At 47.7% G+C, this 15,303-nt stretch overlaps 1 protein-coding gene across 1 annotated transcript; it reads right to left on the bottom strand.

Moving 5' to 3' along the window:
• Nucleotides 1-3,321: 3,321 nt before the first annotated feature.
• LIPG (lipase G, endothelial type) lies at nt 3,322-13,030 on the bottom strand. The gene is made up of 10 exons (XM_061353569.1): nt 12,912-13,030; nt 12,649-12,830; nt 11,671-11,850; nt 10,595-10,706; nt 9,228-9,452; nt 8,536-8,778; nt 7,939-8,059; nt 7,154-7,372; nt 6,154-6,246; nt 3,322-4,563 (listed from the first exon to the last, which is right to left on the bottom strand). The coding sequence occupies exons 1-10, from the start codon at nt 12,985-12,987 to the stop codon at nt 4,542-4,544; spliced, it is 1,473 nt and encodes a 490-aa protein (XP_061209553.1). The 5' UTR covers nt 12,988-13,030; the 3' UTR covers nt 3,322-4,541.
• Nucleotides 13,031-15,303: the final 2,273 nt, after the last annotated feature.

Genomic DNA, 15,303 nt, shown 5'->3' with positions numbered 1-15,303 from the left:
GATGCAGGAGCTGGTGCTGGGATGCAGGAGCTGGTGCTGGGATGCCAGAGCCTGCAGTCAGATGCTGGAGCAGGACAGCCCCATGTGGGGGGTGAGAAGGGCTGTAAGGAGGGTTGTAAAGCATTCGTTTTGCGGGACATATTGTTCTCCTGGAGACACAGCCTGACCTTTGCTGGGACCCACCTCAGGGGCTGAATGGAGTGGCTGTGAAATAGCAATCCCAAAAAAAACTGGGAGAGGGGGAAGGATACCAAGGGGCTGCAAGCACAGGGGTCAGGCCCACAGCAGGTCCATCCTGCAGCCTCAGTCCTTCCTGGCACAGATTTGGGATGTGCTTCATTGGAGACTGTAAATAAAACTCTTCCACTGCCTCTGTCTAATGCACATCCAAATTCCTAACTAGGGGAGCTGTGCAGGGGTGCATGTTGATGTGCAGGAGATGTGGAGTCAGCTTCAGCATGTGCAGTGTAATGCATTTGGGAGTCTACATTTGCTATAGATGCCCACAGGGGATTCCCATGGATCCTGTTCTTCCTCTCTTGTGAGCTTATATTCTTTCCACTTTTCCATATAGAGAGTAGCTGGATGTGAAGACCTCACCATTTTTCTTGTATAGAGAAAGGGACCAGACCCTGCTTGTCTTTGCAGAAGAATCACCCTGCAAGAGGCACCAGCCCTTGTGCTGCAGTCATATCCAAGGGGCAAAAAAATGAGTCCCAGATGTTGATACGGTTGATACGCTGGAGGGGGAATGCCATCCAGAGGGACCTTGACACGCTTGTGAGGTGGGCTGATGCCAACCTCATGAAGTTTAACCATGCCAAGTGCAAGGTCCTACACCTGGGTCGGAGCAATCCCAGGCACAGCTACAGGCTGGGCAGAGAAGAGATTCAGAGCAGCCTAAGGAGAAGGACTTGGGGGTGCTGGCTGATGAGAAAATGAACATGAGTCGGCTTCAGTGTGCGCTTGCAGCCCAGAAAGCCAACCGTATCCTGGGCTGCATCAAAAGGAGTGTGAGCAGCAGGTCGAAGGAGGTGATCCTGCCCCTTTATTCTGCTCTCATGAGACCTCATCTGGAGTATTGTGCACAGTTCTGGTGTCCTCAACATAAAAAGGACATGGAACTGTTGGAACAAGTCCAGAGGAGGCCATGAGAATGATCAGGGGACTGGAGCACCTCCCATATGAACACAGGCTGAGAAAGTTGGGGCTGTTCATCCTGGAGAAGAGAAGGCTGCGTGGAGACCTCATAGCACCTTTCTGGTATCTGAAGGGGGCCTATAAGGATCCTGGGGAGGGACTCTTCATTAGGGACTGTAGTGATAGGACAAGAGGTAACAGGTTAAAACTTAACCCTTGTATGGGAAGTTTAGATTGGATATAAGGAGGAAATTCTTTCCTGTGAGGGTGGTGAGGCACTGGAATAGGTTGCCCAGGGAGGTTGTGAATGCTCCATCCCTGGCAGTGTTCAAGGCCAGGTTGGACGAGGCCTTGGGCGATATGGTTTAGAGCGAGGTGTCCCTGCCCATGGCAGGGGGGTTGGAACTGGATGATCTTAAGGTCCTTTCCAACCCTATCTATTCTATGATTCTATGGAATGGCTTCTGGGATTAGATTCCTCCCTCCTTTGCAGTGTCTGGAAGGTAAACACACAGGAGCACATCAGAAGAAACCTCCAGCTCTGGGATGCAGAATAACTGGGGGTCCTACAGGTACCAAACAGCCTCCCCCTTGCTCTGCCATATCTACAAAGGTGGTTTTCCTCACAGTGACCCCATTGCTGGGCTAACTAAGCAATTTCATGTAAATCTTGCGCAGCTCGGAGGTATTTACTTTGTTTGCAAAGTCCTTATGCTGCTGCTGGATTTTTGCCACCAATTTATGTCAGGCATAGGCAGAGCACTGTGAGAGGTTTCCTTAAATTTAATGGTGTGGCTCCTAGAAACAGCAAGGAAAACCCAGTTAGTGTTGATATTTGGGTAAGTTTTCTTTACTTACCAGTGGGCTGGCTACTGAAGCCAGGCAAAGGAGAAGCATTTCAGGGTGGGAAAAATGGCATTTGATAAAGCAGGAAAGGAAAGCATTAACGCAGTAAATCAACAGAGGAGAAGGAGTTTCTCCCAACTTGCCCTGGCTAGCCTGGCACAGCAGCAATGGTCTTTCTAGAGTCCCCTGTGTTCCCTGCAGCAGCCATAGAGCGTAAGTAACACAAAATCTCATTTTCTCCCAGCCAAAAGCAGTAGTGGTATTGCTGTGGCTGAAAGGAAACAGGGTGGGAAGGAACGGTTAATGTCTTTAGTAGACTTCCCCTGCTGAACATGTCTTACAGGCATGGTGGGGAAGGGGCAGATAGGATCCCAGACTAGTTTGTGTTGGAAGGGACCTTAAAGCTCGTTCATCTCCAGGACCCTGCCATGGGTAGGGACACCTTCAACTAGAGCAGCTTGCTCCAAGCCCCTGTGTCCAACCTGGCCTTGAACACTGCCAGGGATGGGGCAGCCACAGCTTCTCTGGGCACCCTGTGCCAGCGCCTCAGAACCCTCACAGGGAAGAGCTTCTGCCTAAGAGCTCAGCTCAGCATCCCTAGAAGGCCCCCTGATGCTACCCAGACAGGGAATTTTATCTTGTGACATTCCCTGTGCCAAAAAACAGATAATCCCTTGGGCACTGGTGAAATCATGTCCTTGCTGCTAGGCTAAAGCTCAAAGTAAAACTTCAGTGTTGTATGATGGACAGCTCAAGAGCTACATAAACCACGGGATTAGATACGAAGTGACTTCACTCCTGAAGGCACATTGTAGTGTATGGATGGAGAGAACAAGCCTACTTTTGCCACACAACCTGGACAGGATGTGGAAGGAGGGTGCTGGATAAGGGCACCTACTTGCCAGCACCTACCTGGATGCTGCCCTGCCATTGTGTTCTCATTCCTGCAGGAGAGGGACAAGATGGCCAGGGGTTTTTGTTCTGGCAAGGCATGTTTAAGCTTGTGGTAGACCAGTAATGATATTTCACAGATTTTTATGAAGCCCTTTATTTTTTGTCTTAAGGCTTAATAAAAACTGTTACTCGAAACTAAAACTTTACATATATACAATACAAGAAATAAATTATGTTTTAAGTCATACAAAAACCACAATATACAAACAGGGCTTTAAAATCACTCTAAACATGGCACAGTGACAAGTCACAGATACCAAAGGCTTCAGTTATTGAAGCCTTTGCACAATACTATGGAAAAAAAAAAGCAAAACCCCAAAAGAAAAACAAAACCAAAACCAACCAAAACAAAACAACTTAATGAACCAAAAAAAAAAAAAAGGAAAATAAAAAGACAGAAAAAAGAAGTATCTCCAATGTGCTTGCTTTGGTTGGATTGAAGCTCTACAAAATCTCGGAGAATTGCAGGCCTCAGAAGGACTTGTTAAGTCTTCAGAACTCAGCCACCATCTGGCAACACCACTCTTTGAGACTGCATTTCTGCATGCCAAAATTCAAGAGTCTTTACACCAAGTCTCCTTCCCAAAAGCAGATAATAATGTAGTTCACCTCTGACAAGGTCCACTCTGCTGTAGCAAGCACGACAGCTTCAGTCTGTCCAGCTCAGAGCAAAGCCAAGTTCACCTGGCACCAGGGAATCCAACTGGGATTTGCCATTAGGCAATGGGGGTAGGATGTTGTCTGTTTGGCTCAGTTGAGTAATTCCGCAAAAGGTAAGGTCTTAACTGTGTACTGGTACCAGAGCAGCACCAGGACAGAGGTGAATGCATTCTCAGTAGTTAAAGGGACTGGTGCAAAGCTCTTCTGAAGCAATCACAGTTCATTACCTTCCTCCTCCCTTACAGTCAGTGGTGAGGCAGCTGCTTTTTGCCTCTTACAAAGAGATCAGCATGTGGGACTGGGTAGTCTCACCACAGACACTGACCCAGAGCAAGGAGCAGCTGCCAACACCATCATCTGCCATCTGCAATATGTTCTGCCCTAGGTACCGTGAGGACGGAGTACCACCTTCTGATAAGGTAAAATACAGAGGTTTAAATATCAGCCAGATAGAGAACAAATTATTTTTAAGGCAAGCAAAGGACAAATTGTAAGTGGCATTGTGCTTATCCCCATATTCCTCCCCTGAATATCCCCAAACACTTGACCTGTGCTGATCTCATCTTTCCATAGCCCATAGTGCTATTGGACCCACATTAACTTCTATGCTAGATCCTAATCTGTTCTTGACAGCTCTGTTGCCAACAGTGTGATGGGCAGTTAGCACTGTTATCTTCTCAACTCCAGTAGTTGGCAGACCAGTAGATCATTGCTGAGCTCTAGATCTGTGAAGATCTCATCCATAGTTCTAGTTAATGGGAAATGCAGGGCAGGAAATGCAGTGTGTAACAGGTCAGGGTAAGGTTAAATGCACAAACCAGGCTTCTTGGAGAAGTGATAACATCGGTTTAGTTATTCTAGATCCAAGCCAGAGTTTTGCCAGAGGATCTTCCCATCTCTGTAGCCATCTAGGTTGCCCAGCGGTGTCCTTAAAGAAGTCTTCAGAGCACATTTGAAACAGATCTGGGGAAAGCAGAGAGGGGAAAAAATGCAGTTAAATGCAGAAGATAGGAGGAGTAATAAAGAATTCCTAAGAAACTCTGGGACACTAAGAACAGGTTTGGACAGTACAGGTTGGTATTTTAGTCTGACAAGGCAGCTCTTTGCCCAGTAGCTGCTCAATGAGAGCCTAAAGCAGACATTATGCACACAAGTAGGCTGCAAAGAGAAATTACAGGTCTTGATGCTAGACTCTGCCTGTTCAGATCCATCCAGGGTGAACAGATGTGTGCAGACACAGCCTCCAAGTAGGGAACTATAATCATGCAGTGACTTGGCAGGAATGGAGAGCAAAGAGCAAGTAACTGCTCGTGATCTCTGGGAAGGCTCATTTCCTAGAAAACACAACATGTTGGAGCTCTTATCTGCCTCGTGTAAAAGCTGTACTCCACGAGGAAGGAGGAAGGGCACATCTGCCAGCAATTCTGCTTTATGGGGGTTACAGAGAGGCGTATCAAACCAGCCTTTCATTGTACCTGCAGGAATGTTTACTTGATCTTTCACAACTCTGTGGCAGAGCAACAAGTTTCTGCACAGAGGCTTCATTCACAGAATTGCTTGCTACTGTATGTAGCACAGCTTGATGGGTTTTGCCAAACCTGGAACCAGCTTGCATTTCTGAGCTGAGCTCTGCTACCCAAGAGGGCTGTGCAAAGCACAACTTCCACAGTGCTTTGCTAGCCCTAACATGCACTTTGTCTCCCCATTAGAAGTGACAAAGTTTTAAGTTTACAAATTGGAATGTAAGAGAGAGAGCAAAAGGCTTAGTTTCATCTGAAGGAGACTATTGTTTGGTTAAAAGAACAGGGATCCATTCAGAACACGACTAGAGGCAGTCTGAAGCAATCAAGCTATCACTGCTAGGACCAGATTTACTGTTAGTCAAGCTCTGAGGACTGATCCTAAGTGTCTGAAAAGTCCCCCAGAGGTTAAACAGGGATGAGATGCTCTGTCAGTGGCCGAGTTTGCACTCTTCTGAACCAGAAGAGACTAGCATAGCTGGAGATGAAGCAGTAAAAGTCACCACTGTAACACCAGAACAAGACCTCAGCTGTGTCTTACTCATGCAGTTGAGTTCAAACTTTAATCAAAGAGATTTCTTGGCAGCTCAAGGCCTTTTACCATGCTGAAAAGATCTGTGAGGCAATGCCCTGCACTCCCACCTTTCTTCTGCTTTACAGGGCAGTTAATAGATGCTCCTAATTAGCTCTGCACTATTGCAAGTGGTAGCACCTCATTCTGAGCATCTATCATAACAGCAAGTAGATGGGTTCTTTGAGCCTAAGGATTGTGTTATACTCACTTGGTAGTAAGCATGTAAAGGTACAAGATGACAAACCATCATCAGAAGTGAGAATATCACCTAGTAGTGATAGTTGAAGGCACACATGAAAATTAACTCTAATAGCTGTAAATCTTGGGTCGAATTTATTAACCATCTTCTGAAAGAATTTCCAGGAATCTAAACAAAAAATCCCCTAAAAAATCTGGCTCCACTCATCCAGCACAGCCACATGCACCAGACGGGATTTCTCTTAGATGATTTTTTCCTACCTTTTTTGCCATTCCTCTGTGCACTTCACAAACCAGAGCTCCTTACCAGGAGTTATACTGGTTAGCTGGGCATCCTCCACACAGAAAGCAAACCTAAGAGGCAGAATCAGAAGTCAAGAAAAGGTACATTTTGTCTCCATGATTAGCAAATAACATGTAATACAGATTTCAGATAATTCTAGGATAAGTTGTTTGATCTGACATTCTTCCTGTGGAGGACCTTGATCCACCATTAGCCGGTTGAACGGCTGTTTTATTTCCTACTTTATTTTTTATTTGAAAATCCTTGCTTCTACTACCCCTATGTTTCATAAATTGTAGAAACTGGGATGCAGAAATACCTTACAGATGGTAGGAGATGTTTTAGAAAGCTTTGAGAAATGTGGGAAATTGCCAGTATCAACTGCTGTTCTGTGATAGATCTGAATTACCTTCAGAACAACATTAACATGAGATTTGGGAGTGCAGGTTACATGCTTGGCAGCGTTTTGTTGGCTGTTCAGGTAGCTTTCCAGTTATAGACATCTCAGGAACACTAAGGAGTTGTCACTATGTTAATGGTTGCAGTTTTAGACCTGGTTTGTGCCAAATCAGCACATTATGGGTGCAAATAATAACCATGCCTATCTATGTTTTAGTATTTTTGGTGCTGTCCCATTTTTTGGTGCTTTAACCCTTTTGGTATGATCTAAACCATCTTGAAGTAGGCTAATTTAGCCCCCAGAGGGCAGGCCGGGCAGCGCTCTAAACAAATCAAAAGAATAACCCAGATCTGACATACGGTGACTGGTTTTGCTTAAAGCCTAGTTTGCAACCTCATGCTGGCAAGTAACCTACTCTCCTACACTGTGAGGGAGCATTACCTCTTACACTGAAAACAAAAGGCAGTTCAGAATACCAACCAAGTTCAAACCCCCAACTTTTCGTGATAGATTCTGAGCATTTCTCCTTTGAATCAAGGTTTCCAGTGAAATCCCATGCAGTCTAACACAGTCATTACCTCTGTTGCGTCTCCCCAGATTTCACACGGATACGTCGGATATGCAGCTCCTGGGAAAGCTTTGCAGGCCGATACCAGTAGCTCTTCAGCTCTTTCCATAGGTCATACCATGACTGAGATGTTCCCTCCCAGGTGAGCTTTATTTTCAGAAGTTCACCCATGTCCTTTTCAGTATACACCAGGAAGGTGTTAGTAGCGTTTAGGCCAATTTGATCAAGCCTGAAAGATAAGCAGGGAGTTGACATCTCTTCCTTATGGAAACATGCCAGACGCTCATTCATTCCATGCAAGCAGTTAAACAGAGCCCTCTGAAGATTATCAAGTGCTCCACGTTCCACTGTCACCAGTTAATCACTGATTACACTAAAGAAAGTAAGCTTAGATACCTGGCTCAGTATAATGCAAAATGCATTTGGCTCAGCCATCCTTCCATAGCTTAAAGGTAATTTCAAGCCTTGTGTTTCTTCTGGGAGAGGCTAAAGGAGGTCAACAGTGCGTCCAGAGATCTGGGTGATTTCAGGGTACATCCAAATGGGAGGGGGAAAAGCAAAACAAAGTACCTCAACAATGAGCCATAAAGGCTAATACGTAGAGGACTGGTCATATCAAATTGCTTTCTCAGCAATGTTACAATTAAAGTACTGAATGAAAAGTATTTTGAATGGTGATGAAGTGAGGTTGCTAGGCTCAGATGTAAGGTTAATGTTATCTGAGGGAAAAGAATGATGCTACCTTGCCTAGTCCCAGTACGTCCTTAGCTAAACACCATAAGCCAGCTTACTTACATTTCTAAAGAGAGAGGTTCAGAGTCTCCATTGGTGCCATAAAGGGTGACAGAGAAAGTGGGATCAGCCTCTCCCAAGCCCTGGTAGCTGAAAACATGCATTTTCATCTGATAATGATAGACTGGAAAGAAACAAGGAGAGCACAGATGGAACCAACTTTAAGAGACAACATTGCTCAGCATCACTCTTTGTGAAATAGTGTTGGCTGGCAAAGGCTAGACCCTTTCTTTATCATCAATTGCTTTTTCTTGCCCTTACTGTTTACAGAGTTGATATTTACACCACAACAACAGCAGGTCCACCCTGGGAAGACTCCCCAAACCTCACTGCTCTAAGGCTGGGGTGGTCTTGTATGACATGTGCGAACTGCAGTTCAGCTCTTTTGAACATCCTTATGGCCAGAGTCCTGTTGATTTTCCATGGAGGAAGGATCGCTGTAATGCCACAGGACAGCAATGCAGCCAGGTAACAGCAAAAGACTAACACCTGGTGCTGCGCTGCTTTAAGGTGATGCTACTCTTCCACATCTTTCCCAACACTGACTTTGGAGTCTGCTCTTAGAGAGGAGACTGTGCTCTTTCTAAGAAGGAAGCACACCTTTGAACGGCATGTCAGCTCTTGTTTTCAAGTACATCTTGCTGTTCCTTTTGTTCCGTGTTTTCCTGGCATTGTAGCCGATGCCGTTGCAGCGGTTCTTCCGGCAGCTCAGGCAGATACCCTTCTTGAAGCGGCTGGAGTCGGTGCATTGGAACGCAAAGCTCTGTTTGTCCTGGTTCACAAGGGAGTCCACGAAGAGGTGCACAGACCGCTCGTGCTCACATTTAACCACTTCACCGATCGCTAGAGAGGCAGAGTTGCAAGGGAAACATTTCATTTAGGCACTTGCCACCCCAGCAGCTGGTAAGGTACAGTGAGCTACGCCTTTTTATAGCCCAGCATGAGCTGAACATTGCCAAATGTGAACATTATTCAAACAGCAGCAATTCAAGAGGTTAGCGAAGACACGTGAAGAAGGCCATTCGTTTTGTCTCTACTATGAAGAAAGCTTTAAAGAGGATTTTAGACCCAGCATAAAATGACCATAGTTCATGATCAAGTGTTAGAGTGAGAACATGCTACTTCAGAATTAAAAGCAGGTCTAGTTTCTAGCAACTAACTCCAGCAGGCAGTTTAGAAGGAAAAAACAGATTTCTGTGCTCTTGTAAACCAGATCATCCCCCAGCATCAACCCAAGTCTATTTGTGAGGAGTCTGCACTGACCAGAGGCAAAGTAAGTAATGAGAACTTACTCCCATAGGCAATTGCTCCCAAGACATCACTTAAACCACAGCCAGGCTGGAAGTCTCCCCCATTGGGGTAGATGTCAACATGGCCTACAGGCATCTGGATCCCAATGCTAACACCTAGTGTTTCCCGTGTGTAGGTGTGAAGGACATCCACAAAGTTAGCATCATCGGGGGAGAGGCGCTTGCTAGGGTCCACTCCTTCAAACATAGGGCCAGCGGGATCCAAACCTGGTGTTAGAGACAGTATGCAAGACGCCAGGTAAGAAACCGGGTTATTTCATACGGAATACAGCCAGGAGCCTGCTGCTAGCAGCCCTGCTAACACAGACAGTCCATGCCTCGTAGCTGATGCTGTCCCCCAAGATCTCTTCACCATGGGCTCACTGAGGGAACAAATGAAGATGTCCCATGCCACTTTCGGTGCAATACAACTCTGTAGTAGCACCAGTCTGCTCTACAGCAATGGTTTCAGAATGCCTGTCAGAAGCAACAAGGTTTTGCTAGGTCACAGTGAAGAACACCAGAAGAAGTCTAGCACCACACAGAGACCAGTAGTAGCCAAAGCTGCCTTGACTTTGTCTATGTTCAGACTGGACATACGGAGCAACTAATACCAGTTTAAGCAGCAGCCAGGTAATCCCTGCATCTGAGATCCCATGAAGGGTTTGGGAGGTTCTGTCAACCTCTGAGCCTCACTGCCACCTGAAGCTGTGCTCCTGAGCCATTCCTAAACTTGACTGTTCAGTGATTTTTCTTTTCTTTTCCTCTGCTTAACTAAACACACATATTTATTGCTAGGTTCTGAGGAATTCTCATTGCCAGTGTCGCATCTAAGCACTTAATGCAACCCCTAGTACCATGCTTTAAGTTTTCTCATGTTGAAATCAGCTTTCCTCTGGAGTCAGAAGCATTCTCTTCAAGATATTTTCAGAATGAGGGGTTGGGATTGGTGGGGTTTGGGTTTTTTGACCAAACATCCCCAGGACAAACAGCACCCAATAGTTCTCACTTCCATTAGTTCTGAGCTATAATTACAAAACCCAGTATCACTCAGAGGCTTAGGATTTGGACAGTAAGAGTTGGAGCTGGACTTGTTTGAACTATATTTGAAGCTAAATGTGGGTTCATGATCAGGTTATGCTCTAACAGGTTTTTTCATTGACCCCACACACACACACTTAAGGGTTCAAAATGAAGACACTTTCTCATGTGAAAGGACCCATGCTCCCCACTGCTGCCACAGGTAGGAAACTTGTCATTTCTGAATGTGCAAGCCCAAAACAGCATCGCAGCAACACAGGAAATGAGCCTCTTCGGGGAAACGCGCTGCTGCTAAGGGAAGGTAGGAGACCGCTTAAAAAGCCACTTGCCTGTAATCCTGCCTATCATCCCATGGACGTGGTTACCAGCAAAGCCAGCGACGTGAGCACCCAGGCTGTACCCGATCAGGTGGACGTTCTCGAGCTGGAAGAGTGGGTTCTCCTGCATGGAAAAAGGTGTGATAATCTTCTCCCCTGTCTTTGAGGGCATCTGCAGGACTATACAGTCCAGTTCTAAGAAGTGACTGGAGCGTGGGAGCAGACAAGCATGCTTCATTCTTATTCCATCAAGACACACTGAAGCATTTGGATGGCACTTGTCATTTGCCCCCAGCCACAGTACCCAGCTTCCGACCCCAATTATGATACTCTTTCTTTGAGCAGCAGACCTCTGTACTGGCCACAGACTCCATGGTGCTGCACCATAGGCCTTTTCTCTTTTCCAGCCTCTTGCCAAGCCAAGGTTAACTTTGAATGCGCAACTCCTGACTTGCTCAAGCAGGACTCCTAAATGGAACTGCTGGAGCAAGTGCAGAGGAAGACACGAGTATGATCAGGGGCTGAAGCACCTCTCAACAGGCTAAGAACACTGGGGCTGTTCAAGCTGGAGAAGAGATGCTGCATGGAGACCTCAGAGCAGCTTCCAGTGTCTGAAGGGGGCTACAAGGATGCTGGAGAGGGACTCTTCATCAGGGACTGTAGTGATAGGACAGGGGTGATGGGTTCAAACTGAGACAGGGAAAGTTCAGAATAGATATAAGAAAGAAGTTCTCCCTATGAGGGTGCTGAGGCGCTGGCACAGGGTGCCCAGAGAAGCTGTGGCTGCCCCATCCCTGGCAGTGTTCAAGGCCAGGTTGGACACAGGGGCTTGGAGCAAGCTGCTCTACTGGAAGGTGTCTCACCTGTGGAAGTCCCCCTCAACGCCACCGACCCAAGCGCGCCGCAAGGCAGCGTCTCCAGGAAAACACAGGGCAAGCACACACCTCAGCTCTGAGCCATGGCCCTGCCAAGCCTCGGGGTTGGGATTACACCAGCTCGTGAGCACTGGAGCTGGTGAATGCTCCATTCCCTTGTGCAACATTCCTCCACGGAGCATTACAACAGAGGCTGTTCTTAACTCGCGTTACCTGTAACCAGTCAAGCAGCCTCGCTATGCTTTTTCCAACAATCTGCGTGTTGTTCACAGCATCGGTGTACAGCTGGTGGGCGAGGGGAAGCCAATCCACCACCACCACGTTGGCATCCTTCTCCCTCTTCTGGAGAGCGGACACCAAGCTGCCCAGCCAGGTTTCGAACATGCCACTCATCTAGAAGGAGATTCAGGTGTTGTTTCCATCTCACAGGACCCAGATTACATATTCACAGTTGGGTTATTTGCACACCATTTACATATCCTGCTCCAGCTGCATGCTGGTCCTCTGCAAGCCCCACTACTTCTCAGCATTGAACTAATGGTGTAAGAAAAACAGGTTTTGAGAGACTCTGGGTCTTGCTGGTTAAGGCAGGAGCGAGAGGCACGTGTTACACGCCTCCTTATCTCCCTTTTTCCCAAGGGTTTCAGAAATTCTGATGGATTGCAAAATGATTTTCCAGCCCTGGCACTGAACAAGCTCTCAAAGAGTTAAGTCCCCTCATGCCACATGCTTGGCTACTTAAGTTCAGAAGAAGAAAGCTTGGTAAAGTCTATCAGCCCTCCGTTTCTTTACCAAGGAGACCTTGGAGCTGAAGTAAAGGCTGCAGACGCAGAGCTACGATTACAGAAAGGCTATACATGTGTATTAAAACATGTGGCACCTGCACAGGGGTCGATTAGTTGGGTTTTAGGGAAAAGCCTCAAAATTCCCCTTACCATGTTCACGTTATACAGGTATGATGTGGTCTTAGCAGTTGTGAACAAGTTGGGTGATTTCACAGAGCTCTCAATGCAACTTAAATTAAATGATCCAGGGACCTTGGACACAGACACTAAGAGACCACAGTGCTCAAAACAGGAAAAGCTGTCCCAAATCCCACATATTCTGGAGCCCCAGAGCAGTTACAGCACATTTCACACTCTGCAAGCGGATGGACTGAAGACTGAGCATCCCGCGATGCTCTGTACTTACGGTCCACCCGTGGATGATGAAGAAGGTCTTGGCTGTCACGTTGAACCTGCAGTCCTCCAGGCACTTGCTCTGACCGACGGCGATCGCGCAGCCTTCCTCCTCGGCGTGCGACGCGGAGCGGAGCGAGAACTTCACCCGCGGCTTGGCTGCCGTCGGCGCAGGCTGCTCGGCGACGGTGGCATCTGCAAAGCGGAGCGGAGCAAGGGGTCACGCCGGGGAGAGAGGGACCCGCGCCCCGCAGGGAAGGGACCGCGTTCACCCACCTCGGGCCGGCAGCGCAGCCGGCGCCGCGGTGCAGCAGATGACGGCGGCGCAGAGCAGGAGGGCGAGCCCCCGCATGGCTCGGGATGGATGGATGGATGGATGGATGGATGGACGGATGAACGGAGGAACGGAGGAACGGACGGATGGGTGGGTGGGTGGGTGGGTGGGTGGATGGATGGATGGATGGGTGAATGGGTGGATGGATGGATGGGTGGAATGATGGACGAACGGACGGACGCACCGACGGACGGACAAGCGGCAGCGGCGCTGCCCCGCGGGCGGCGGGGCCCTTTAAGGCCCCGCGCGGGGCGGTGCTCATGGCACGATGGGCGGTCCCTGCCGGCGCCGGCCCGCAGAGGCGCTCTCATTGGTCACGCCCTCCGTGACGTCGAGGGGAAAGTATGAATGAAGGGCCGCGCGCCGTCGGGGGGAGCTGGTCACGTGTGGGGAGCCCAATGTGAGGGGGACACGGGAAATTGGGGAGGAGGGGTTGTGTTTATGTGTATATGTGTGTGTACATGTGTGTGTGTATGTATGTGTGTGTAGAGGTGGGCACCTATGTATGTGTGTGTACATGTGTGTGTGCATGTATGTGTGTGTACAGGTGCGCACCTATGTATGTGTGTGTACATGTGTGTGTGTATGTATGTGTGTGTACAGGTGCGCACCTATGTATGTGTGTGTACATGTGTGTGTGCATGTATGTGTGTGTACAGGTGCGCACCTATGTATGTGCGTGTACATGTGTGTGTATGTATGTGTACGTACAGGTGCACACTTATGTATGTGTGTGTACACGTGTGTATGTACGTATGTGTACGCACAGGTACATGCCTATGTATGTGTACATGTGCATACATATATACATAGAATCATAGAATCAGCTCTGTTGGAAAAGCCCTTTAAGCTCATCCAGTCCAACCATTCCCCAGCACTGCCAAGGCCACCACTAACCCGTGGCACTGAGGGGCTCGTCTATGTGAACACTTGCAGGGGTGGGTGACTCCCCCAGGAGGCAGCGGGGACAGGCAGCTCCACCAAATTGGGTTTCTCAGATGGGTAAAGCAAAGCACCACAAAGGGTTGTGTGAGCCATCAGCGAGCCTGTGATGTGCCCATTGCCCACCCCAGGTGCTAGTGTGGGTCTGGGGCTTTCAGATCCACACACAATCTTGTACACTCTGGATTCTACAGACCCAAAAGGCATCAGATGCTCCCCATGGGGCAACCACACCTGGCTGTCCACCAGCTTCCACAGTTGGGTTAGTGATGCCATAAATAGCTTTGAACCCTGTGTTGTGAAAAGCTCTTTATTCCCAATTTTTTATTGTCTGATCCATACGCTAATGACCTATAAGATTACATTTTATTTTCTGCTGCTCTCTCACTGCACAAAGTGTAAGAAGGAGATGCCCTAGGACAAGATCCCTTTCCTTTCCCTCCAAACCCACAACAGAAAGCCAGGAAGAGGCTCTAGGGTCTGAGGTGTATGAAACGAGCAAGGGAGAGGCAGGGGAGAGGTGCAGCAAATGATGGGCAGAGATGAGGATGAAGAGATGGAGGCCTAAACCTAGTCAATAGCAAGGGAAATATGGGAAATGAGGCACATGAATTGCTTCAGCCCTCACTAGTAGGTATCAGTGGCAGAACTGATCTGATTTTCCAGCAGTGCTTTCATGGTGAGCTGAGTTCATATCCTGCACGCCTGTGAGCATTGTTCAGCCCAGCCGCCTCCTGACTCCATGTGGGCTGGCAGTTGGTCTGGGCGACCACCAGAGGTCCAACTGAAATATTCCATTCTATATCCAAGGCCAGGTTGGATGGGGCTTGGAGCAACCTGGTCTACTGGAAGGTGTCCCTGCGCATGGCAGGGGGTTGGAACTATATAAGATTTAAGGCCCCTTCCAAAACAAACCAGTCTGGGATTCTTTGGTCTTTGTAATAATAAAATTACCAACTCCACGAAGTTGGAAAAGACCTTTAAGATCATCTAGTCCAACATTTACCCCAGCACTTCCAAGGCCACCACTAGATACAGTGATTTATTTTGTGTCCCAGTTGGTTCACTGATGGACAGAAATTACATCTCTTACATCAGGAAACTTCTGCAGTTGTAGGGATGTGATAAAAGGTGGCAGAGGATTGGAACTGGATGATCTTTATGGTCCCTTCTAACCCAAACTACCCTAAGAGCCTATTCTATTCTAGTTTAGCCTAGTCTATCCTATCCTTCTATTTTATGCTATTATATTTTATTCTGTTTTATTCCGCTCTCTGTTCCATTCTGTTCTTCTCTCTCCTGTTCTGTTCTGTCCTGTCCTGTTCTGTCCTGTTTTCTGTTCTGTTCCATTCCATTCCAAAAGGTTTCCTCCTAGCTCTCATACAGCACATC

This window comes from Neopsephotus bourkii, unplaced genomic scaffold (assembly GCF_033783945.1).
Source record: "Neopsephotus bourkii isolate Nb327-2 ecotype Australia unplaced genomic scaffold, CSIRO-AGI_Nbou_v1 NB_682, whole genome shotgun sequence".
NCBI classification, from domain to species: domain Eukaryota; kingdom Metazoa; phylum Chordata; class Aves; order Psittaciformes; family Psittacidae; genus Neopsephotus; species Neopsephotus bourkii.
The sequence above is the reverse complement of the archived record's forward strand: the minus strand, read 5'-3'. Positions and strand labels throughout refer to the sequence as shown.

What these genes read in the sequence shown, in the direction of transcription:
- LIPG (XM_061353569.1), bottom strand. Translation starts at nt 12,987, where the DNA reads ATGCGGGGGCTCGCCCTCCTGCTCTGCGCCGCCGTCATCTGCTGCACC. An exon ending in TCATCATCCACGGGTGGACC is followed by an intron (nt 11,851 to 12,648) that starts GTAAGTACAGAG and finishes ATCTCCTTCTAG; the next exon opens with ATGAGTGGCATGTTCGAAAC. An exon ending in GAACCTCTCTCTTTAGAAAT is followed by an intron (nt 7,373 to 7,938) that starts GTAAGTAAGCTG and finishes CTTATCTTTCAG; the next exon opens with GCTTGATCAAATTGGCCTAA.